This window comes from Nuphar pumila, chromosome 10 (genome assembly GCF_984573655.1).
Source record: "Nuphar pumila chromosome 10, dmNupPumi1.hap1.1, whole genome shotgun sequence".
In the NCBI taxonomy this organism is placed as follows: domain Eukaryota; kingdom Viridiplantae; phylum Streptophyta; class Magnoliopsida; order Nymphaeales; family Nymphaeaceae; genus Nuphar; species Nuphar pumila.
In genome coordinates this window covers 9,581,794-9,608,082 of record NC_143258.1, presented here as the reverse complement: position 1 = coordinate 9,608,082, position 26,289 = coordinate 9,581,794, and the positions used below count along the sequence as shown (strand labels likewise).

At 39.2% G+C, this 26,289-nt stretch overlaps 1 protein-coding gene across 1 annotated transcript; it reads right to left on the bottom strand.

Moving 5' to 3' along the window:
* Positions 1–14,063: 14,063 nt before the first annotated feature.
* LOC149823459 (embryo-specific protein ATS3A-like) lies at positions 14,064–15,047 on the bottom strand. Its single transcript, XM_090018647.1, has 2 exons — positions 14,934–15,047; positions 14,064–14,617 (listed from the first exon to the last, which is right to left on the bottom strand). The coding sequence occupies exons 1-2, from the start codon at positions 15,039–15,041 to the stop codon at positions 14,162–14,164; spliced, it is 564 nt and encodes a 187-aa protein (XP_089874773.1). The 5' UTR covers positions 15,042–15,047; the 3' UTR covers positions 14,064–14,161.
* Between the last annotated feature and the right edge of the window lie 11,242 nt (positions 15,048–26,289).

Sequence of the window (26,289 nt, the reverse complement as noted above, 5' to 3'; positions counted from 1 at the left end):
ACACAAATACAAATTTCACTAAGTTTATCAACTTCTTAGAAGAAGGTGCACGTGCCATTCAAGAAAAACCATAGCATTTAATATTAAGAAAATAAATTATATGCTTGTGCAATCTATCTATGCAGAAAAGTAAATTTTTACTATTTTTTATTTTTATTACAATTTACGTTGAGAATTGAATAATGAAATAAAAAAAGGAAGAATAAAATAAAGAAAATAAAATCTTGAGCTTTTCTGCAAAATCAGCAAACATATTAGTAGAAAAATGTAGGCTTTTCAGGATTTATCCAACAATATCTGAAAATTAAGAGATATTTATCTGAAATATGCCTTTTCCCTATGCATTCATAAAAATTCTAAATAAAATAAAGGATGATTCATGATCTAATAAACTATAAAACTAAACTGATTATAAAATTAGAAATTCAAAATTGAAGGCAAAATGACCAAAATACCCCTAAAAGTTAATATTAATTGCAAAACTAGTGTTAAAATTAGGGTTTTCAGAAAGCAATTTTGAAATATGCCTAATCTGAAGACCAAACAAATTTTAAACGATGTCAAATCGGGTGGAGAGCACCTTGACATGATTAAGAAAATAATCAAAATATAAAAATATGAAAACTATTTATGAAAAGATGAAATAAACAAGAAAAAGATCAATTTTTCCCGTATTTTTGCAGAATAGGACTCTACAAGAAACCGGTTCTTGGAAAACAACAAGATAAAATATCAAATGATCTTTAAAAATCTTGAAAATTGACATGAACAATTATAAGAACCCTAAAAACAGCATACAATCAAAAAATATTTTTAAAGAATATGCTGAAAACAAATATTGAATTAAAAAGTGAAAATAGGCTGCAGAATAGGCTATTCTGTACCTGTCACAGTTTTAGATCAAAATAAAATATTAAACAGAGATAAAAATTTATGAAATTTGACAGAGATAAACTAGACATGTCAACAAGGAAAACCTATTTTGCGGATCGGAAAGATCATCTTCGATTAGGGAGATATGATTCTGGCAAGATGATCTTGATTCTGGATAATGCCTGACAATGCAAGAAAAGCATATTCTGGTTCTAGGTCAAAATAAAAAAACAAACGATCTGCAAAAATCACCAAAATTATATCACAGAAACTAGACATGTATACAAGTAAGTTACTTTTTACGGATCAGAGAGATCATCTTTGATTAGGGAGATATCACTTTGGCAAGATCATCCTGAATCTGAACCATGCCTGACGATTCAAGAAAAGCAGGCTCTGGTTTTAGGTGAGGATAAAATAGTAAATAGCCATAAAAAATCACCAAATTACATAAGAGAAACTAGATATGCAGACAAAGAATCCACTTTTTACGGATCTAAAAAATGATCTGCGGTTAGAGAGATATGACTCCGGCAAGTTGCTCCTGATTCTACATAGTGTTTTGACGATGCTGAAAACAAATTTTGGTTCTTAATTTTAAAAATGGGTCATCAGATGCCCAAACATCGTGAACAGAAAACAAATTCATGCAAACATATGGATATAACCCTCATAAAAAATTCAGATCAAAATGATGAAAATAACCACATAAAATAATAGTGGTGTAGCCAGAATCAAGATTTATGTAGGACTATAAAGAAGATGAAAGAACATGATCTAAATATGCATAAAATGAAAAATAAAACACAGATGCACTATTTTTTATTTTGTATGGATGAAAACAATAATATAAATCTAATCTAAGATGCATAAAATAATAAGAAAAGAAGAAGAAATAATAAAAACAACGAGTGCATGAGATCGATTTGATGTAGTCGATTGAAAGAGAGGTTGAATCTCCTTTTCATGGTGGCTATGAAACATAAAAACACAACAAGAAAATAATGAAGGTAATGAAAAGAAATAAAAGGGAGGAGAAAGAGTTATACTTGAAGCTCCTTCGATGCAGCCAGAAAAGAAAGGAAAACGAAAAGAAAAGAGAAAATGGAGGGGGCGACAACTAGGGAAGAAGAAGGAAGGAGAAGAAGAGGGATCTAAGACCCACAAATTTTCTGAGAAAAAATTTGATACATAAAATCACTTGAATTGCACATCAAAAATTTTAAATGCTTAAACTCGTTTCATTATAGACATTTTTACATCAAATGAGGTTTTAGAAATGTATAAGTGTTATAGGAATTTTTAAAATAAAATAAATTTGGAATTTTGGTTATGCTTGGGCTTGACTTGGAAAAATTCAGATCAAGTCAACGCCAACACCTAGCTGGGCATGTTTGGGCTAGCTGGGCGGTGTCCCATTGGCATTTTCGCAAGCCTTTTCGGGTGCTAGATGTTCATTGGCCACAAAGGGCGGCAACCCTGTAGCATTTGTGAAAAATATCCCAACACACAAGGGCGTGTAGAGCTTTAGGGTATGACATTTTTAAAGTATGTTAAAAAGAATTCAAATGTTATAGGCCTATTGGCTGTGTGGGAGGTTGGATTGAAAAATCACTAGTATGCCACTACCTAGATGGGTGTGAAACACACCCTAACCATCCGATCTAAGGACTTAATCGTAGTTGTCCACTTGAAAACCCTAAAATATAAATACTTCATGTAAAGGAAAGGAGAGAGAAAAAAGTTTTTTTGTGGCGGTCTCTCTCTCTCTCTCTCTCTCTAGCCGACTGTACAACCCCCTTTGAAGCCTCTTTGTGTTATTATGTAGGGTTGGGTACCGAAAAGGGACTCCCCTCTACACATTGAGCCAAAGGGATTCCCCCTTCTCCGAATCTAAAAAATTGCATGGTGAGTTTTCTCTACACTTCCATTCGTTTGAAAATATGGATTTCAATGGGTTTTATGTTTGTGGGTACTTTGTTCACGTTGCTCACGGACGCACATTTTTTTTTTATCATGCGGTCTTCATTCTTAAGCAACTCTAGCATTTTAGGCTTAAGTATTCTCATACTTAGAATACCAGCAAACTCGGGTTTTGGATGGGTTTTCAAGGCCTCTTCCTTGCAACAGTTGGGCGCAAGGGACGTTGTCCCCATCACTCCTGAGTTGCCAGATTTTCTTTCCTTTTCATATCTTTTTTTTTGTTACTTTGTTTTGGTTTGTGATTTCCTTGTATTTTTCGGGTGGGGGCAGAAACCTCTGGTTCGGATTCCCCTGTAACCCCCGATCAGGCCATGCCATGCTGCAACATCCTCCATGTTGGTGGGTCGATCTGTTGTAGCTGACCGCCCCACGTTCCTCCTCTCCATTCTTCTTTGGCATGTGGCAAGCCTTGGCGTGCAGGCAAGGCGGCTCAAGCAACCCTTGCTGCACCTAGTTGGCACCACCCTTTGTTGAACCTTAATGTGCTGCAGCCGAATGGACGTGGCTATAAGCTGTTGCAGAACCTTACCAAGTCTGGGTCTGATGGTTGCACCAAACCCGAGCCGTTTCCCTGGCCTTCTTATTTTTTTTGTTTGGGTGTTTCCCCTATGGCCCCAGCCTGCAGGTCTAGGCCTGCGTGTTAGGTCGGACCATGACATTTCCAAGCTTTCCTTTTACGTATGTTTTGACACTTATGGCAGCACTTAGAATGCTACATTTTTCTGCGCACTTGGCACAGGCATGGCAACGCTCTACTTGCCATGATTTCAAGCAGTTTTGGCACTTGCTTTGCAGTGCTTCTTGCTGTGATTTTTTTACAGCTTGCTTAGGCAAGTACGACAGCATACTCCTTGCTGCAAACCTTTCCACAACGTTGGTGCCATGTGGCAGTGCCCTTATGGCTATGAGCTCCCTGAAGGTTGGCACTCTTGGGCAGCTATCAGGTTGTTGTAGCTGCAAAATTCTGCAGTAATGACGCATCTTGGCAGCAGGTTTTTAGCTGCAATCTCTCACAGTTTTGGCGCCTAAGTGGCAGCAGTTTGGGTATTGCATTTCCCTGCAGTTTGGCGTTTCGTGACAGCACCTTCATCGCTGCGAATACCCTGTCCTTCGGGCATTCTGAAGCAGCATTGTCTTTGTTGTATTTTACTTCGACGAGTGTGCTCTTGGGTAGCACCATTGTTGCGGCAGTTAGCCGCAACATGTGCACAGGTCTGGCCACCCCTTGGCCGCTGCAACTTTCTGCATGGCATGCACTTGGTTGCAGCGCTTCATGCACAGCATCTCTCCCACTCACGGTGATGCTTTATTCCTTGTATGTTCAATATTTATGGCAGCTTGTGTAAAACAAGCTAGAAATATTGTATGCTTGACAACTTCAGAAAAATATACCTACAGTGCTTGCACATACATGTTATTGAAATGATGTGCGCTATCGCATATGTTGTCACTTGGGTGAATCATATGAATGAGGCTCACTTTATCGAAACAAATGTTGGATATTCCATAACATGTAATGTACTGCTTGAAATGAATTGTGAGCATGAAGATTGATATTTCATGATGTGCGACGAATGGTAATTGCATCGATCATGATGCAAATTATCTATAGAAGCATGTGCAAAACCATGTCTTGCTTGAAATGATGTAATGTGCATATTTCAAATCATGGAAATATGCAACTGAATGCTTGATGATGTTTATAGTTTCACAACACCTTGGCTGTCGATGTTGCGGCGGTTAAATCATACCTTGGTTAGCATATAGTTGCTACCAATTCACTGCACCGATGACATCATTTTGGCCGCGTTCACGTCTTTATGTAAATAGAATAATTCGAACCCAAATGATGGTTATTGCCACATGAATGTGATGTATCACGCTCACTTCTAAGCACGGCTGTGAATTTTCCATTTGTAAGCATGGCATTCAAGTATTGTAGTTTTGCACATTATGCGTGATGAAATAACTTAGGTCATGTGCTCTTGTCGCACATTTTGACACGGTTGCAAGTATACAAATGAGTATGATATGACATTAAACATCAATGCTATAGCACGAATGAAAACTTGCCACTTGCACATCATGTCACTGAACTCGAATGAATTGATTGAATCATGCTTATAGTCAAGTGCCTTGTGCCTATAGTTGAGCTATGAATGTGCAATGTTACTGCTTATATAAATGTCTCGAATGAACTCTTGTATGGTTCACATCACATGGATGTATTTGTACATTTGACACTTGATTCATCCTGAATGACATGGAGACATGAACATCACAGTAGGGTTATGACACATGTTTGCAAATCTGGGTGCATGTTGAAACTCCATGGCGAGTTGTATTGGGCGTTGGGCCCGTTTTGTGAGTAGAGCTCACTTATACTTGTTGTTCAGACTAAGAACGAATCACCAGCACATGAGAATGCGAACAACTATGGATCTATAATCATTCAAGGCACAAAGGCCAAAAGGATCTAGTAGAAGGGATCAGGTGGCTGCCATTTACAGTTTTGGCTCTTCAATGGTGAATCGTCATAGGATATTGAACAAAAGGCTAAAGGTCTGCACTGATGCCAATCCAGGGACGTCAACCTAATAGTTGTTAAGGATCTCAAGGCTAATCTACACATAATGAACCCAAAATATTTTATGAAATCATGGATGCCAATGTTGGTGAGATGCATCCAAGCGGGATCTCTCCTATAGTTGGACGTCCAAAATGTCTTACACACCATGGGTCACATGTACATTCAATACCAAACCATGACAGCCATGAAACAAAAACAACACGAAGAGGCAGAAGTCAAGATGATGAAGTGATCCAACACACTACACCCGACACAGCAAGGCTGGTGGTGTCTGAGCTAAGCGACCTTAAATTGAATGGCCTCTTATACATGTTTGTGATGCAAATTTGAAGGAGACCACCACCACCCCCATCTTTTTGAGGCCATGCCTAAGGATGGCAGTGGACCAGGCGGACAAGGTCTCCACCCCTGTCCCATCTCAAAATTCATGCTTGGATTTTAACCTCCATCCCCATTTCATGTCTTCCATTCCTGGTCCAAATGAGGCGAGGTTGGGCAAGCTCTGTTTCCCTTATGTCCATTGTCATCTCTAAATAAGGATTGGGGATTGGGCGGGGCGGGGCAGGGCAGTGCGGGACTAGGTAAGTCCATTCCCACCTTCATCTCACACGAGTTCTTATTTTAACTTTCATTCCCGCCCCCATCACTATTTCATATCCTCCATCCACCGGTCCACTGCCATCCCTAGCCACGTGAAAGGAGTCGCTTGATGGGGTTGACCAAAATTGATAGACACCCTACAGATCTAAGGGTGCATGAAGGAGGGAACAATTGATGCTCAAGAAAACAACATCAACCTCTTGAGGAAAGGGCTAGGGCGACAGGGTATTGTTAGATAAATTGTGTGGGCCTATATATGTTAATCACACATTATAAATTGTCTAAGGTTAAGGCCCATACAAAGTGATCTTATACGGTTGGGCCATATAACATCTCATAGAGTATGGTTATATTATGTGTAGAGACTTCATGTGCCTTCATTTGTTAATTTTTTATTTTATGATGGGCTAAATTAGAAATAGACTATAAGGTGGCTACAATTAGGTTATGGTCCCCAAAACCATATATAGTGAATGTTCTCTTTTGCCTCCCCATTAAGAAAGAAAATTATCTCTCTCTTATAAGGTTTAGAGAAGAAGAAAAGGCCATATAAAGGTTCTGAAAGATCAAACTCATAAAAGATGTACTAGAGCATCAATGGATTCAGGTACTCTTCTGCATCAAGTTTTGTTTTTGTTTTTTTCAATGATTTAGCACGAACAAGTTTAACGATCAAATAAAGGGTTTTCTCGAATTCTAAATCCAACAATTGGTGTTTGAGCACCTTGTTCTTTTTTAATTGTTGAAATATTTAGTTTTGCTATTATTTTTCTCATTGCAATCAGTGATCCATTGCGAACAGTTTTTGGTGCAGACACCATCGGGTGCCTACACGATTCTCAAGGAAAAGAGAGAGACCAGATCTCCTTTCCTTAGGTTTTTTATTCTTATCGGTGGCAGGACATGGGCAGAGGATAGTCGATCAACCCTCCTGCACCATTCAGATATGCCCGAGCGGGAGGGAGGGTTGTTCGGCCATTCCCTTTTTGGGTCACTAGACAGGATGGGAAGGAGGGTTGTTTGACCCTCCTCTTTGGGTTGCAGGATAGACGGGAGGGTCGATCAGCCCTCTCACCTCATTTGGATCGTCGGATAGGATCGAATGAGAAGGTCGATCTGCCCTCCCACTTTTATGTCTGTCGGATAAGAGGGTTTCAAACCCTCCCACTTTTATGTCTGATCGTCGTACAGGGGCGGTTTCCCATTTAGATCGTTGGATGAAAGTGGTCGCCCATTCAGTTCATCGAACAGGGTGGGTCGACTATTCAGATTGTCGAACGGGGGGGGGGGTCGCTCATTCAGTTCATTGGACGGGGGAATCACTATCGACCAGTCAAAAATTGATGATGATCTAGGGCATTCAATTCACCCCAGCCACCGTCGATGACCATCTGGGGCTGGCAGTGTCGAGCGACGGTGCACAGGGCATCTGGTTCACCTCAGCCACCGTCGCCAGGTGGTTCGGGGCCTACGATAGTCAAGATCTAGTGCGGCCTCTACTCGGGTGCTACGCGGAGTTTCACCTCCCGAGTGGTGTCAGACCGTGTTCGACCTCCTGGATGCCTGATCGGGATCGCCCTCCTTCCGTGGGCCGGGCCAACTTCGACTCCCCACAAGGGTCGGGGGGCTGACCTGGTTCAGTCCCCATCAGGTTGAGGGGACTGAATCAACTCGGTTGTGGGGCAAACTTGTGTCGTCCAATCTAAGTTGAGGTCTGACCCGTGCCGGGTCAAATCTATTTTGACCCGCCAGTTGGGTCTGGCCCTACCCCGTGGGTCGAACCCTCGCATGTGTGTCTTGAAACTCTTAATAAAAAAAAATTAAGGATAATTTATTTTATTTTATTATTGGATTCAGGGCCATTAAGTATGCATTTTGAGTTCTTCTAGAGGATTGACTTTAGTTATTTTTCAACCCTATATGGATTATGGCTATGTTTTCTTTTGTTCATATGAATGTATTCACATATTTGAACCATAATATTCTTTTTAGAATAAGGGTTTGATATTCTAAAATGAATTGATTGAAACATGTTATCGAAGTAACATCTCTTGTGTAAATTAACTTATTTGGATATTGAGATGTTTATATATTTAGGTTTCATGTGAATAGTGATCGGCCCAAAGAAAGATTACTATTTGGTTGAGCCCAAATATATATATATATATATATATATATATATATTTTTAGGTTTCATGTGAATAGTAATAAATATGAGATGATTATCAGGTTTTTCATGTGAACAATGAGTCAATCCAAAGAAAGGTTTGTTGTTTGATAGGATTAATTGTCCATATTTGATTACTGTGATAAAGAGTACTACTTACAAGTTGACATTTTTGTTCAAAGACTAAATGTAAATATTGTGCTGAGTATCTTGTGATGGGGTTCACCACAGTTTAAATGTTAGTTTATGTTAATGCATGCAAATTTGTATGTTAATTGTGAGCTTATTGTGGTTTGTTTTGTTCTTGATCCAATTAATACTTCTGCTTTTATGATATCTGCAAATATCAATTGGTCCCTGTTTTGAATGGCTCTAACTTCAAAAACTAGAAAGAGAATGTTATGATTGTTCTTGGGTGTATGAATTTGGACCTTACACTTCGAGAGGATCAATCACCTGCTCTTACAGATTGAAGTTTCGCTTAGGATAAAAGGAACTATGAGCAGTGGGATCAATCTAATCGCATGAGTCTTATGATCAGGAAACATACAATTCTGAAAACCTTCAGAGATACTATGTCTGAAGAGGTTAATGCCAAGAAGTTTCTTGAGAAAATTAAAAAATGTTTTGCTAAGAACGAAAAGGCTGAGATAAGCACTCGCCTTTCGAGTCTTGTTTCAAGGTATAAAGGCAAAGGAAATATAAGAGAGTATATTATGAAAATGTCTCATCATGCTTCAAAACTAAAGGCACTAAAGTTAGAGTTATCTAAGGACTTACTCGTACATTTAGTTCTGATATCTCTTCACACACAATACAATCAATTTAAGGTCAGTTGTAATTGCTAAAAAGATAAATGAACTTTTAATGAGCTCATTTCACATTGTGTGCAAGAAGAGAAAAGGATGAAGCAAGAAAAAACAGAAAGTGCTCACTTGGCGGTTACCTCTAAAGGTAAATTAAAAAAAAAAAGAAAAAGAATAAGAAAGCTACAGTGGACCCTCAATCGCAGAAGAAACAAAAAAGACATCAGAATACAAAGTCTAGTTGTTTCTTTTGCAAAGACGAGAGTCATATGAAGAATGATTGTACCAAATATCATGCTTGGTATGAAAAGAAAGGTACCTTCCTTACTTTGGTTTATTCTGAGGTTAATTTAACTTCTATACCCAAACACACTTGGTAGATAGATTCTAGTGTTACCACTCAAATAAGTATGTCTATGCAGGGTTGGCTAAGTAATCATGCATATATTTTGCATCTTATATATATATATATATATATATATATATATATATATATATATATATATATATATATATATATATATATATATATATAAGCATTTCTAAAATTTCATCATGTATTAAATTTTCTCAAAAAAATTGTGGGTCTTTCAGGATGTCCTCAACCTCGTTTGAGAATGGTGAAACTCAACACCATGTTCATGGTGTTGGGCTGCACAAAAAATAAATTCAAAACTCAAGTTTGTACGTGGGATGCTCATTGAATAGAATAGAACCAAATGCACAACAAAATTCAGATTCCTACAAGATTGGAAATGTCAATTAAGAGTGCTATGCGAATGTGAGGAAAACATGACCGATAAGGGGGCAGCCACCAATTTGAGAAATGAATGCCAACAACTAGTAAAAAAATCAACAAGTGGAGATTACGAGAATGCATTCGATGGAAACAATGGGTCAAAGCTTATTGGCTCAAATCTGAAGAATTGAATACTCGCTTCTTCCACATGTGTGCTTCCTCATGAAGGCAAATCAACATCATATGGTCATTGATGATTGCAGGTCGGTGGTGCAAGTATCTTGGCCAAGGCTACGGACTACTTCAAGGAAAGATTCATGACCTATGTCAGGACCGAGTATGATATGTCGGTAATGGACTTCAAGTATCTCAACGAAGATGAACGAACAAATTGCGTGTGAAGCTTTACTTGGAAAGAAATCAAACAAGTGGTTTGGTCCTTACCAAATGAGAAAACTTCAAGCTTGAACTAATTCCCAATTGAATTTTTCAAAGAGTCTTGGGACTCAGTAAAGCATGACTTGATGTAGTTGATGAAAGAGTTCCACTCAAATGCGAAAGTGCCACATGATTTTGCGAGTTCACTACTCATCCTCATACCCAAGGACACACATGCCGATTCAGACTCATCTCCTTGGTGGAAACAATATTCAAGATCACCTCAAAGATCCTTGCACAGTGCATTTCGACTACGATTGGATCTCTTAAAACTCATAAAGTGCATTCATCCCAAGAATACCACTTCAGGAATCATGCATCGTGGCACATGAAGCAATTCACTCCATCAACCTTTTAGGTACAAAATTCTTTATTTTGAAAATTGATCTTCAAAAAGCTTTTGACTCTATTGATTGGCGATTTATATTGAACTGAATGCAGAATTTGGGGTTTGGAGGAAAATGGCATGCTTGGATAGAGAGTTTGCTCTCTGCTGAGTCTATTGCCCTAGCCATAAATAGAGATAAAGGGGAGTTTCTTAAACCTCGAAGGGGACTTTGCCAAGGGGACCACTATTACCATCCCTCTTAATCTTGGCAATGGAAGCATTATTGTAATGCTCTCCTCGATAATGGTTCAAGGCAAATTTTGGGGTTGTAAAGTCTCCAATAGTGTTATCATCTCTTACCTCATATTTGTCGATGAATTGTTGGTGTTCGGTGAGGCTACTAATAAGAATGTGTGAGTGCTATGAATCATGTTGAGGTGCTTTGCGGAGATCTCTGGCCTTCACATGAATGGGGCCAAGAGCAAAATCATGGCCTTTAATGATCTCACAGGAGAGACCCAATGGAGGGTGTCCCAAATCTTTAGGGATTGCGAGAAGGCCCCCCTAGCATTCACATACCTAGGCCTCCCATACTTTTGGGGGTCTCACTGGAGCTTCATTGGAGTCGGGCGAAGGACTTACTCTAGGACAAGACCCAATCATTGTAAGGTGGCCCATGTACAATTATGGAATTTGTAGTGTCCTCACTTTAGAGGGCACTGGCCAACTGGACGAGAAGGTGGTGTGTGTTCTCCCCCAAAGACGGTCGTTAGCTACATCGTGTGTTCGGAGGATCTCAATGAGCTCCACGTATGTAAGCACATGGGGCTCATATCCCCATGTTTGTCAACATCAGTTAGCGTCAGAGTCCGGTGCGGTTGCAAAGACTTAAGTACCCTTTCTTGCTATTCTTGCCATGAAACGACAGTTTGAGAAAATAACGAAAATGTCCTCCAGTCAAAAAAAGAAAAACAATGGTTCGAAAAAAGGACAAAAATATCCTCCATCCAGAAATTCAAGGATGATGTTAACTCTTCAAAGTCTAAACAGCGAAACAAACCTGAAACACTCTTTCTTTTCTGTATGAACTTTCTGTCGTTATCTTCTTCTTCTTCCTTCTCCGTGAAACACTGTATTAATGGAGGCAAAGAGTCGACGATCCGACGGTGATCGTCATCCTCTTTCTGCTAGCAGTGGCCGGAATGCTACCCTCGTCCAGTAGGCAACCGACTGCAGCGGCCCCTCCGCCGCCTTCGAGGGACACCTACAACATAATCTTTCTCCAGTACACCTACAACGGAGTCTTTCAAAGTATAATTTGTCTACCCCTACGTCGGTAATACTTTCGATCAGGTCTATGCCTTCCAGGCAGTGGCGGAGCCAGAAGTTTTTTGTTGGGTGGGCAGACTTCGGGTGGTGATCATCGACCTCTGTCGGTGGCGCAGTGGCACGAAGCTTCCATGGTGGTGAAGATCATACATCGAGATCGAAAGCCTGTTTCGGTAGTTGAGCCACCTCCTTCTCGGTGGTGATCCAGCAGCAAGCCGAAGGTCTTCCAACTGAGGTGCCTCCTCAGCTCTCTCTCGGAGGGGACGGTCCTCGCCACAGCATCGAGGCAGAGCAACTCTGTATCGCAGGGAGGCGTGATCTCCACTCCTGCACGACCCTGCTATGATCTTCTTCGACAAGCATTCGCAAGGAAAGAATGCAACCTCCAAATCGTGGGGAATGAAGAAGAAGACCCGAGTCATATCATATTTTGACTCAGTTTCTAATTCTGGGGTGGGCGACCGCCCACCCATGCCCACCCCTGGCTCCGCCACTGCTTCCAGGCCACCCTGACGATGCTCAACACAGGCATTTGCACCCTCAAGTCTTGGCGGGCATTCATCGGGTTCTGGCACCGCGAGGTTCTCATCTTGACCTCTGACACCGTGCACTCCGACAGGACCCACCTCCCCGCCAAATCAATGGCAAATCGCTATGTGATTTTCATAAATCGCTATATCGAGTAGCGATTTACGAAAATCGCGTAGCAAAAATAAATGGCAAATCGCTATGCGGTTTTTGTAAATCACTAAATCGAGTAGTGATTTACGAAAATCGCGTAGCAAAAAATACAAAAAATCGTTAAATCAAGTAGCGATTTACGAAAATCACGTAGCAAAAAAAAATGAAAAATTGCTAAATCGAGCAGCGATTTACAAAAATCATGTAGCGAAAAAAAAAATAGAAAATCACAGGAAATGATGTTACGAAAACCTCGAGCAAGAAACAACCGAAGAAAACATATGAGCCCCACGATTAAACAAAACACTTTATTGCTCTTTTTCGACAATTACAAGAGGGACCCACGTCAGGGGGAGCCCTCGAACCCCCCTTCTGTAAGGGCAAAAACTCTTAATCAGGCTTCACAACTCATCAAGTTGAACCATGCTATAGTATAAGATCGTCTGCTGGATGTGCACGGAGGCAGTGTGCAGGTCAGTCAGTGCTTGATGGAGTAGTGTAGGATCGTCTGCTGGATGTGCACAGAGGCAGAAAGAGAAGGGAGAGAGTGAGAGAGGGTTGATGTTCATGGCCTTCTTCAGGGGGGATTCCTTTCTCGGATAATTCTGTAGTGCAGGGACTGGGTCTTAAATAACCATCTTTGGGGTACTTAAGTCTTTGCAACCGCTCCTTTTCTAGAATCGTCATTTTTATGGCACCAATGGAGGAAAAGGTACTTAAGTCTTTGCAATTGCACCGGATTCCGACGTTAACTGATGCTAACAAACATGAGGATACGAGCTGCACATGCTTACATACGTGGTGCTTATTGGGACCCTCGAACACGCGATGTAGCTAACAACAGTCTTCGGGGGGGGGGGGGACATATAACCTGCTTCCCAACCGGACACCTTTCTGGCTGCCAAAGAGTGCATTGTGGGGGGTCGGCTCCCACCAAGAGGGATCTCTCATGGGTTGGCTAATACTACATGAGAGGGTGAACACGGAGCTGAGACTTACATTCAAATGGCCAGCAGGTACTGCTTGTGCCTCTCTGATCAAGAGTCGCTGGCCCACTTGTTTTGGGAGTGCACCTTTGTACGTGCACTTTTCAATTATGTGTAGGGGGACCTGTCCTTGTCCTAGGACGATATACAATTTCCCAGGGGTATGCTGGTTGCAGATCATATGGCCTTGAAAGGGCCACAATTGAAATTCATTTGGAGGATTTGGATACTCACAGCGTGGAGACTGCTGTGGCATGAACGGAATCAGTGCATCTTCAAGGGCTGCCACAGCGATCCTGCGGGACTGCTGCACCAATTGAAATGGGAAATTATGGAGCGGGCACCAATTGAAATGGGAAATGGAAATAGGACGAGCCCTGTACATTAGAGATAACCCAATTTTCAACACAAGCAAGCGAGCGAGCAATCTAGAGAGAGAGAGAGTTTCACTGCATCCTACATCACTATGCTCCATAATTAATGTGTACAAAATACAAATTCTTGTTGAGACTAAATCGAAACGCCTTGTAACTAAGACATGCCTTTACATGGTAAGCAGAGGAATTCTACAGTCCCATTGAAACTGCAGCTATTCAATAACAGGCTATTTAGAACTAAAATCTTTGTGTTAGACTCTCAGACTAGAGTCCACCAACAGGGGCATGCTTGGGAATATATGATCGGTTGTGGTTGCAGTAGTCAAACCCATACCAAACATTTGCAGGCAGAAACGTCCTGAAGTAGAAGGTGCCTGAAACAGGAGTTTTGCTGCCATCATCCCGAGGATGCAACACTTTTGCCCAGCCAGGCCTCCAATCATCTGAGCCGATCCGTTTTAGGTAGATGGAGCACACCTTTGTATTCATGCACGGGCCATTTGCATCAAACACGTCTATAACACACTTACCGAATCCCGTGTACAGGTTACCCTGTTCCCTGGCAACACCTTTTGGATCATAGATGACCTTTGGATTCCTTAGGTGCCTCACAAGAACACTGTTCCCATCAAAATCTCCAAATCTCACGCCAACGATGTCCGTCGTCTCGGCTGATGTTGCGCAAGTAGTCTCAATTTCAATAAAGTAGGAACAGTTAGCCTGCAACACAGGCAAACCAGAAGATCTAGAATTAGCAATGTCAATCAAGGTACAGAATCCTTTGTACTAGAAGCTTTTACAATTTTTGTTTTCTTTTTTTGTTATTCTCAGCAGACTCTCCCAAAAGTTGAAATGACAGAAAAATCTAAGCAAATTAACAGCAAATGTATCATGGTTTAGTGTTTTCTAGCTTCCATATCATAACAATAACTGTTTTCAATTTTTTCTCATTTGGATGGTAATGATGACAGCTCAGGCTTTGCTTAGGGGTTATTAGAAGAAAAGGAAAGAAACAAAAAAGGTGGAAGGAGAATACCTTAGGGTCTGGTTGCCCTGATGCTGCAAGGGTCCTTGCACTCAGTTGTACTGGAAAATGCATCAATAGAATAAGCGTGAGGGTGCCAAGGACTAAGTGGAGGGCCATCGCCAAATTCTTCACTGTTGGTCCTATTACATTGAGTTGCAACTAGTTTATATACAGCCAGGCAGCGGCTAGGCTCTAAGATTCCTTGGATGGATGCATGTGCAATGCAATAAGAAAAAGAAGAAAAGAGAAAGATCGCTATTGCCAAACAGTAGAAAGGAGCCTTCACAACAGCATAAATGAGCATCTTTAACATCCCTTTAACTCCAAGAGATATATGCCATTTGCATATTTTATGTAATGGTTCTTCTTAGTGGATAAAATACCTTTAACAAAGAATGTGCTGTAAGCTAAGTGGAGATTCCTCAGTCACTCTGATGTCCATTTGCTTAGTAGGGTTCCAATTTAGCATTCATTGCATTAAAGGGAAAAAGGCATCATCAGTAGGGTGAAGATGTGATGCTGAAGTGTGAAGACATGGCACCCGGACTAGGCCTCATGTGACATCTTGTACTGACCCCAACTCATCTCTCTTGAAAAATAGATTTTTTTTTAAACAATTGCGAAAACCAAAACCCAAGGATCGGGAGCCTCAAAGACTTAACAACTTCTAAACCACAAGGGATCTCTACATTGAACCATCCAAACAAAAAAACTAACTTTATTAATAAAAAAAACAAAGTCTGAGAACAAAAGTAAATTAAAATTTAAAATCATAGATCCACACTGTCCAAGAATAATAGAAGGTAAGTCACATTGTCTCGTAGGCTCTCTATGGAAGTCGTCCACATCACTGAACTTTCGATCCTGTGAAAAGCATAAGAAGTACTGGGTAAGAATAAAAAAAAAATTGTATGAATTACTCTAAAAATCCAAATAAGCAAGAAAAAGCATAAATCAAATTCATGTAAGTTTTCAGAGGAACATAACTACAACAATCTCATAAATCAATTATCATTTAAGTATTTAAAAGAAATTATCATGCAATAACAATATCCTCTATAGAATAAAATAAATAAGAATGCATGAACTAATGCAGAACAGTAAATATGCATGATTTCAATACACATGCATGAATAAATTATTAAGTTATTATCAGAGTTCTCTTTTGCATGCATGTTCATCTTAAATGCACACAAGTTTAGCTCTACTTTTTATTAAAACCCGCGGATACTCAAAACAGGCACAACAAATTCTTGAAGTTTAAGATAGGTTTTCAATTATAGTTTAACACACAATTTAGATTTTATTACTGGGTTTCATACTTGTTCCTCAACCGATATCAGGAATCAACACCATCTATCGAAACATTAAAAATCAACATCTAATGTCGAGACACCAGAGAAACCAACATCCACTGATGTCACTTTCTTGGTATACCAATAACAGCAACTTTGTCTATAATACCTCCCCCAAGAAAAGTGGTCAGAAACTCTCTAAAACCATAGCCAAGAGGCGAACCACCATATCGGGTTCAGGGGCACAATCTCACACGAAGTTTTAGTATCCTCACAATTTTTTCAAAACTGTCATCTAGGATTTTCACACTGTGGAAGAGACATCCAGGAAGAGAAACATTAATTATATTGTTTATCTCTCACTACAAGAAAAATGTTAATTAGCGACGAAAATAATCCATCGCCAAATTGTGACGGATTAGCTAGAGAAAAATAGTCGTCCCTAAATTTAGAATTAGTTGTGGAATTAGCAATGAAAAAATTCTGTCTCAAAATTCATCGCTAATTAGCGATGGATTAGCGACAGAAACATTATGTCGCAACTTCACGATGGATGAGCAATAGAATTTTTTCATCGTTACGTCGTCGCTAATTTGCGATGGGTTTTGAGATGGAATGTTTCTGTCACTAATTTCTCCCATAAAACCCTAATATGAGTCCCTTTCTTTCCCTTTCTGTTTAAGTCCTCGCACATAGTTGTCGCTCCTCGCCCGTCGCCCGAGTACTCTCTTTCACCTCCTCCTTCTTCTCTGACTCCATTTCTCTCGCCGTCGTGTGCCGCCGCCGAGAGCCCCATCTGCGGTGCCACCTCCTCCCTCTTTGTTTTTGTTGATCGGTCGGAGCATCCTCCTTCCTTATCTGTTTGCTGATCGGTGGGAGTCGTGGCACCGCCATGACCACCATCGTCTGCACATCGGAGATCTCCTCCCTCCCCTTCTCTTGTCACTAATCCATGTGTCAGTGCTCTCCCTCTTGTCGACCCCTTTTTCATCTCTCACCATCATGTGCCACCGCCGAGAGCCCCGTCTGTGGTGCCACCTCCTCCCTCTTCGCTTTTGTCAATCGATCGAAGCTTCCTCCTTCCTTCTCCGTTTGCCGATCGGATGGAGCCGTGGTGCCACCGTGACCACCATCGTTTGCATGCTGGAGATCTCCTCCCTCCTCTTCTTCTGTTGCTAATTCGTGCGTCGATGCTCTCCCTCTCGCCGACCCCTTTTTAGATAATGTCTCACCCCCTTTCTCTTTCTTTTGTCTTCTTCTTCTTCTACTTCTTCTTCTCGTCTAGTTTGTCGACCCCTTCTATGTTCGATTCGCCAGGGGTTGCTCGAACAGCCCGGCCAAAAACTTGACCTTGAGTATCTGACTGACCGTGTCATCGATCTGGGCTATCAGGATCTGATTCTCGATCACCAGGTCCATGAGGTCTCTGATGAACTGCTGGTAATCGTAGGGAACCATCACCATGTCGATCCTGACGTTGATGGCTGCTAGGCATACAGATGTGGATCCGTGAAAAACTAAATCGATTTTTTAGTTTTTTTTTCATTTTATTTTTAAATTCTAAGCATACAGATGTGGATCAACTTTTGAAAGGTTCAATTCTGATACATGTATGGTTTTTTATAAGTTTAGAAAAATTAATGGTCCAAAATCTTTATAAATTTTGAGACTGTAAATATCATTTTTCATCAAAAACACATAATATTAAAGAGAGAAAGAGAGAGAGAGAGTACCCTTTCGGTGTTTTGAACCACAATAAAACATGGTGTAAGTACTCTTGTTTGAGGACCCTAGTGAGGAGGTAGGGATTGGCATGCATCTTGACATCGCTTGATAGGGGAGGGGCTCGACCCCCTCCCTGTTTTTCCTCTCTTTTGGCACCGCCTCTCTTTTTTCACCCCACCCCCACCCCCCCTGTTTGGCAAGGTTGGGCTCGGCCAAGTTGTCAAGCCCACCCCAGCTCTGGGCCCCGTCGCTTGCTCTTGGTCAGGCTCAGGCAAGCCAACCCCCTTGCTTTTTCTCTCTTCATTACAATGTATTGCCTATATAAATATGCATTGTAGGTGCGTAGCAGAGCAAAATGCACGATGATTAATGCTAAGCATCGCATGCGGCTTAAAATGCCATGTAAAAAAGAAACAATAAAATTGCAAAAGCATGCAAATCGGGTAAATACCCATGGTGAGTAAGTGATGCAAGTGCATCACATGTTATTTACTTTCTTGGATGCAACACTTTTTTGCTCACACACTCACTTAGTTGTGGATATTTAGGATTGTTTTGCTGAAGTTTGGAGATTATGCTGAGCATGATTTGAATGTATGAGAATAGAAGTGCTCTTATTTTTATAGTTCGGATTTCATGCTAGTCATGATAGTAATTAGCGGGATATTGGAGTGTGTTTACTACATGTACATGTTTGACATTGTTGTGATATGAATAATTGAATGTATTGCAATGTTTGTCATGACTATCCATGCTTGCATGAAGTTATTTTTTATTGGATTATGCATTCTATGTAAAATTATATCATGAAAACATGCTTAAATTGAATGTATCATGTTTGTGAATGTGATTTCATCTTTCTAAATATCCTTGTGATGTGTGTAAATATGATGTGATGGTGTTACACAAGAAAATATTGAATTATCAATGCATGCATAATAGTTTATGAAATTGTATTTTATGTTAAGCATGTTTGTGGTAGAGAGTGGAAGAAAATTTATATATTAACTAAAACAAAAAAATTGCTCACCAACAATCACCAAACAAGAATTATTAGATAAATTAGATATTTTCTTCATCATAGCATTATTATGATTCTCTTTTAACTGGTGAAGATAATATCTGTAACATTATAGGATAAAATAGCTACAAACTGTGAATGGATGTATAGTAGGATAGTTGATAATGAGGTGTCGCTTGAATATATAGATGGTGTTGACAGTTTTATTGAATTTACAACGACAAGTGTCAGTACAGTGGATCACACCGGTCGGATCAGGTGCCCCTGCACGATGTATAAGAACAATCAATTTGTAGAACCTCATGGCATTAGTTATCAGAATTGGATGCTTCATGGTGAAGAATTTTAGAATAATTTTGATGCACGGGTGGATGTGGTGCACGATAATCCATATATGAATTTGATATTTGATATTGTAGGACCAGAACTGGGTTCTACTATATGTCCTAGTGATGTACCAACTGAGGTAGAGGAAGAAGCAACAAACGATGCAACTAGTAGATTTTATGACTTACTTAGAAATGCTGATGAGCCATTGTGGAATGGTTGCGAGAGTCAAACTATCTTATATACGGTTCTTCAACTACTGAATTTTAAGTCAGAGTATAATTTGAGTTAATCATGTTTTGACTGTCTGTGCTCTATTATGAAGAGTATATTGCTCAAAGGTGAAAAATTGCCACAAAATTTCTATCGTGTGAAGGTTATGGTCAATACTCTAGGTATGGGGTATCAAAAGATAGATGCTTGTCCAAATCACTGCATGTTGTATTTCAAATATCAAGAAAATAGCAGATCATGTCCGTCATATGGGCATCCTCAGTTCAAGCCAAACACAAGGGGCAATGCTAGCACGAGTTCAAAAGAAGTGACATACAAGTCACTCTGCTACTTCTCTCTCACTCCTAGATTGCAACGATTGTATATGTCTTCGAGGACAGCTAAACATATGAGATGGCATACAAATAAAGTTCAATGTGATGAAGACAAGATCACGCATTATGTTGACGCGAAAGCTTGGAAGCACTTTGATCATACTCATCAGACCTTCGCAATGGAAGTGAAAAATGTTAGGTTTGGTTTATGTAGAGATGGATTTAATCCATTTAGGGGTACGTCAACCCCATACTCGTGTTGGTCGATATTTGTCACCCCATACAACCTTCTTTCAAGCTTGTGTATGAAGCATCAAAATCTTTTCTTGTCTCTATTGATCCTTGGTCCGACGTCTCCAGGCCAAAATCTTGATGTATATTTAAGACCATTGATTGATGAACTGAAAATATTGTGGGATGACAGTGTTCTCACGTATGATGCTCACAAAAAACAAAACTTTAATATGAAGGTTGTTGTTCTATGGACAATTAGTGACTTCTCTACATATGGTATGTTATCTGGTTGGAGCACACGTATGAGGTTGGCATGTTCGTACTGCATGGAGGATACAAAATCTTTTAGATTGACGCATGAAAGAAAGTTGTGTTGGTTTGATTATCACCATCGATTTTTACTCATCGACTATATGTTTTGACGACAAAGGAATGTATTCTGAGCAAGCACAACTGAAATAGAAGGTCTACATACACAGTTGTCTGGCATAGAGATCTTAAGACGATTGTGATACTTTTCATATAGACTGACAGATGCCCGTAGTGTGACACCCTTCCTTGGATTCGGGAAGGATCACAATTGGACAATGAAATTTATATTTTGGGAACTACCATATTGGCCGACCTTACTGATACAACATAATTTGGATGTGATGTTGTGAACACCCCAAATTTTTTTAAAGTTTTATAAAAATGACCCTTTTGCCCCTGACCCCGTTTTCTGAGAAAATCAAATCAGTTCTTCAGATTCTCTGAATTAAAATTCATATTGATATATTCAAAATCAACTCCGGATCCGAATCCAGCACTTTAAATCCATATTTCCTCCAAATCTGAATCAAAACCCATTTCTGAAGAAATTTTCTCAAAATGGTTTTTAAATTCTCCGAAAAATTCCTTTTGTAAACATTTTACAAAAACATCAAAAAAATTAGTTTCAATCTTTGATTTCTTGTAAAGCTTTAGGGTTTTATTCTAAAAATACAAAAAAATAGAAAAATAACATGAAAAACCAAAAAAAATGAAAAAAATTACAAGAAAAATGAAGGATTTTAAGCCTTGTGAAACCATTTTGCTGAAAGCCTCATTTCCAAACCCTTTTTACAAAAAATTACTAAAGGGAGTCCTCTTATTGGAAAATAAGGAAATCTACAACGGAATCCTCCCGCGCGTTTTCCCCTCCTCTTTCCACCCTCCATCTTCAAACCGCATGCTCTCTTCTCCACCATCAATCCTTAACGGATTTCCCTTCTTGAGCATTCCATTTCACCTTTAAGAAGAGGCCTCCAAGCCTCTTCTGATCATCCATTATCTTCCTGGAGGTCGACTCTTCCTTCCTTCAGATCCATCCCTTATTTTTCCTGGAGATTGATCTTCCTGCAAGGGCACCCAATCATCCATTGTTTTCCTTGAGCATCTTTGCCACTGAGTTTTCTGGGCAAAATCCATTCCAATCCATTTTTCTCCTCCGAGGTCCATCATCTGCAAGCATTCGTGGAGTTTCCCTGCAAAAATCCATAACAACTCTTCATGCAACAATCCTCAAAGCATTCCTCCTTCCCCTTTCTGAGTTTTCTCTTCAGTAAGATACTGCAGAACGATTTCTCTCCAAAGCACCTCCTCTGCAAGAAGCCAGTAAGTACCTTTTTCGCTAATATCTCTTTATAGTATTGCGTTTTCTACTCCTCTTTTATTTCATTGCCTTGTTTATCCATGTGATTTTTTTTTCCATTAACGCACCATTGAGTACGTTGGCTTGCTTATGGCAATATCAACATCTCTCGTGCAAGATTGACAGGGTCGTAGTATCCCAACATCAACTAAGATTTTTGCATTTTTTTTAACTCTAATATGCATTGCATTCCTGTCTACTGATCTATCGATGATCAGTCATATATTGTTCCATCATCAAGTGAATAATCAACTCGGACCAAGTAATATTTGTGAAAGAATCTGAGATCTGGATTTAATCAGAAGTTTGAATCCGATCTCCAAATTGGCTCCAGATTTTATGAATTACATCGAATTCTTACTGAATGTTTGAAGGTTTATCTGCCAAATTAATAGAATGATCAAGAATCTTAAAGATGAAATCCAAGTTTCAGAGCACCTGCAAGCTTGTTTGCTCTTAATTTTTGAAGGTTGGAAAAATCTGAAAAGGGGAAGTTTAAAACACACAGGACGTATCCATAGGCAATTATGGAAATCCTGAGAATTCACTGAGGATTATGGCCAATCTCGACGATTACTAAATATCGTTGAGATCAAAAACCAACGGGATCCGTTCCTCTTGTTTGTTCTGTCGCAGTTATGGTTTGTCACAGGTTCGTTGGGATCTGCTTGAGCTACTGCTCTCAAACTTGATGGGCGAATCTGGATAATATACATTTTTTTTTAAAACAAAAGACCCTGCGTATTTTCAATTAGCGTATACCCTCCTTTATCTTGTTTGACCCCATTGATCAACTTTGCTACAGCATGGGAGGAAGATGTCCTGTATCGAAAAACCCTGTACAGACAAACTGGGATAGTTCAGTGAATGTGACACAGGTATAACATTTTGGTAGTGTTTTCATGGATTCTGATAGGCAGGAAAACAATATTTTCTTTTACCAAAAGATCATGGAGATCGTCCCCCATAATAATGGCCGATGTGAGGATGGTGCAGTGATTAATCAAAATAAGAAGTTACCTGCTCTAGGGTCGGTCCAGGTGAGTTCCAGCACCAGTTTTTATTTCTGTGCAGGTTTTTCAAAATTAATTATGGACGTACATTCGCATACAACCACCAACCCACCTTATGGCTTCCATTGTTCTCTGTTATAAAATCTTGAATCTATATGCTCTGAGCATATCCATATATCATATTCAGATAGCATCATAATATTGTAATAATCTGAGTTTCTTTTTTTTTTATTCAGCAAATAGGAGATTAGTGGTAATCTTTTCTTCTCTATTGCAACAACATGATAATCTACATCATTGGTATCATCAACATGATAATCATTTGTATGTTCATCTGGATCTTATGTAGGAGCAATGTTTTGTTTGGGAGATGTTTGCTATTTTATAACCTAACTGAGTTTTTCTAATCGTTCCTTCCTTCTCCATACAGGAGATCCAATTTTAATTGAGAGTTATGGTATAATTTGGGTCATATAGGCAAACCTGCGTGTTGGGCCTTTAAAGTTGTATATCAAGACTGGAAATTCTGATCTAAACATATGTGAAATTCAGGCTTAATCTGGGTTTGTCCTCTTTGGTGCCCAAAATTGATTTTCCCAGCCTATGAGCAAGAGATGTTGCTGCTGGGTTCAAGCCTATCATAACCAATGTGGTTAGTGAGACCAACATCGATGATTTGTGTACCAGACCTTTGAAAGGCATATACACACATTGTTCGCAATCAGCAATTTGAGGGTCTGATGGTGATTATTCAAACTGTGAAATAGCTGAAGTCGATTCATTCGTATGACTTAAGTATGTAAGAGTCCAGGCATACTGATTTCTTGATACCTTTTCACTTGTTACATACCATCGTCACACCTCTTCACTTCTCACTCCCTCATATATACTACCATCTTCCACCTGCTGTGATTCCCTACACAGCCCGGTAACACTTTCCCTTCAGCCTACACTTAGCAGCTCTATCTGTATATATCCATAGCATCCACTTTATGCATGCAGTTGTAGCCTCTACTTTCTTCATACCTTTGTTGCACTAATGCATTCATTCCACCCACTATATCCATTTGCTGTACCTTCAGCCATTATACACTTTCCACAGCCAGTTTTGCATAACCGCCTCCATCAGCTGGCTATTATCAACGATGCCTTCTCAGTGACCATTTGTGTTAATATTGAACACTGCTACAACACCTTTGCACCCAACATCCATAACCCTGCAATTGCAACACATATATATGTGTCGCAATATTCATCAGCACAAAACCCTTTCACACTGCTGCTGCCACAGTGACATCACTGCGCAGCAACATACCTATAATCCACTGTTATATACTAGGTCCTATACAACACATTTACTCTCATCCCTCACTTACATAGCTTTGGCATTCATTACAGCAGGTCGACACTCCTTATATCCCTATTCTCCAGCATATTCTAGCACAACATACCAGCCTTCACATTTACCTACTCCAACATTACCCCACACCTCCACAGGCCATGATAGTGCTGGCTGTGGTCTCCATAGCAGTGACAACCGTTGCTGTAGCTGCCATCTTTGCATAGTGAGCAATGTTTAGCTTTGTTGAAACCTTCTGTTATACAGAACTGCCATTATTTGCAGTAATGTTTGGCATGGCTGCTCCTGTTATATCCTGTCATCATAGGCTCCCTTAGAATAATATCATGTCCACCTGTATTGCTGTTTTCCCACAACCACTGCCTCATTGGCTGTAGCTTACTACCACTATCACCCAACTTCACTATTTGCCAACCATTAACTCACCTCCTTTCTCATGTCATGTATATTCATATATATGGATACATACATATATACCTATATATATATAATATATACATGTATATATGTATATATATATGTGTATAATCATATATATCATTCCTTCTGTCTTTTCATCACTCATATGAACATTTTGTAGATATCCACATGATACATGTGATTTTCTTTCTCTTTTCATGCTAACCAAGTTGTTTCGCAGGAACATATAGAAGATATCATTATTTGGGATTGTAAATTTGATTTTGCATATTGTAATAGCTAGATTTGAATGAAAATTTACATTTCCCGTTTTAGGTAGAATGAATGAGCATGGTAGAATATCATGAATTATTTGTTTTCATACATTTTTTTTATTTCTCAAAATTTCTCACAATGGCAAAACATGAATGGCACGTGCACCATTTCGTAAAAGATAATAGATATTAAGTTGATGATCCACATCAATGGCCATAGTCAGGGTGTGGACAAAACTTAGTATGTCTATCTTTTACAAAATAACACTGGATCCACACTGGATCCATTTTCAAAAGTCATCATATTTTCTTAAAATATTTTCTTCTTTTATCAGAATTTAACTTAAAATTAACTCAAAATATATACCAATGGCCATAGTCAGGGTATATTGAGGGTTAATTTCATTTTAAATTCTATAAAAGCACTAAAAATGTATTTTATTCTTCTTTTGAATTTAAATATAGATTATCATATAATACATTCAATGACCATAGTCAAGGATGTATTATATTTTCAATCTTATTTTAATTCATTTAAAGAATGAAATAGCTTTTCAAAGTCCAATTTCAAACTTATTCAAATTCATTCATCATATAGGGTAGAATTGCATCATATTTTTCAAAATTCTTTCAAAAACCCAAGTGATTTTGAACATCTTTTTCAAATTCCAAACCTATCTCAATTTCAAAGTCCAATTTGACTTTGAAATTTCAAAATCATTTCATATTCAAACTTCAAATTTCCAAACTCAATTCAAAATTCAATTTCAAAGTTCAAATTAAACTTTGAAGTTTCTAAATTCATCTTCTGATTCAAAATCCAGTTTTTTTTCAAAGTTTTAAATCAAAGTTGAGATTAACTTTGAAAAACCCAAATCTTCTCAAGTTCAAATCTGGATCTTTAAAAACCCAGATCATCTTTAAAAGTCTTATTTGGACTTCTCAAAACCCAAATCCAAAATCAAATCCTAGTCTCAACTTGGATCCAGATTTCCAAGTATAAAACTCCATTCCACTTTGGATCTCCAATTACAGATCCAAATTCCATTTAGGATCCAAATTCTTATTCCATTTTTTGGATCTCCAGTCACAGATCCAAATTCCATTTAGGAATCCAGATCCCATTCTACCATTGGATCTCAGATTCAGATCCAAGTTCCAATTCTTAGGATCCAGAATCCAACTCCATTGAGATCCAAATTCCAAACTCTTAGGGTCCAGAATCCAACTCTACTTTGAATCTCAGACTTCAGATCCAAATCCATCTTAGGGTCCAAAATTCCAATTCCACTCTGGATCTCGAATTACAGATCCAAATTCCCTTTAGGATCTAGAACCCAATGCTACTTTGGATCTTAGACTTCAGATCCAAAATCCATTTAGGATTCAAATCCCATTCTACCATTGGATCTCAGATTCAGATCCAAATTCCAATTCTTAGGATCCAGAATCCAACTCTACTTTTGATCTCAAACTTCAGATCCAATTTCATCTTA

Excerpts from the sequence above, each read along its gene's own strand:
- LOC149823459 (XM_090018647.1), bottom strand. The coding sequence starts at position 15,041 with ATGGCCCTCCACTTAGTCCTTGGCACCCTCACGCTTATTCTATTGATG. Across the intron at positions 14,618-14,933 it reads CAGGGCAACCAGACCCTAAG|GCTAACTGTTCCTACTTTAT; the intron begins GTATTCTCCTTC and ends CCTGTGTTGCAG.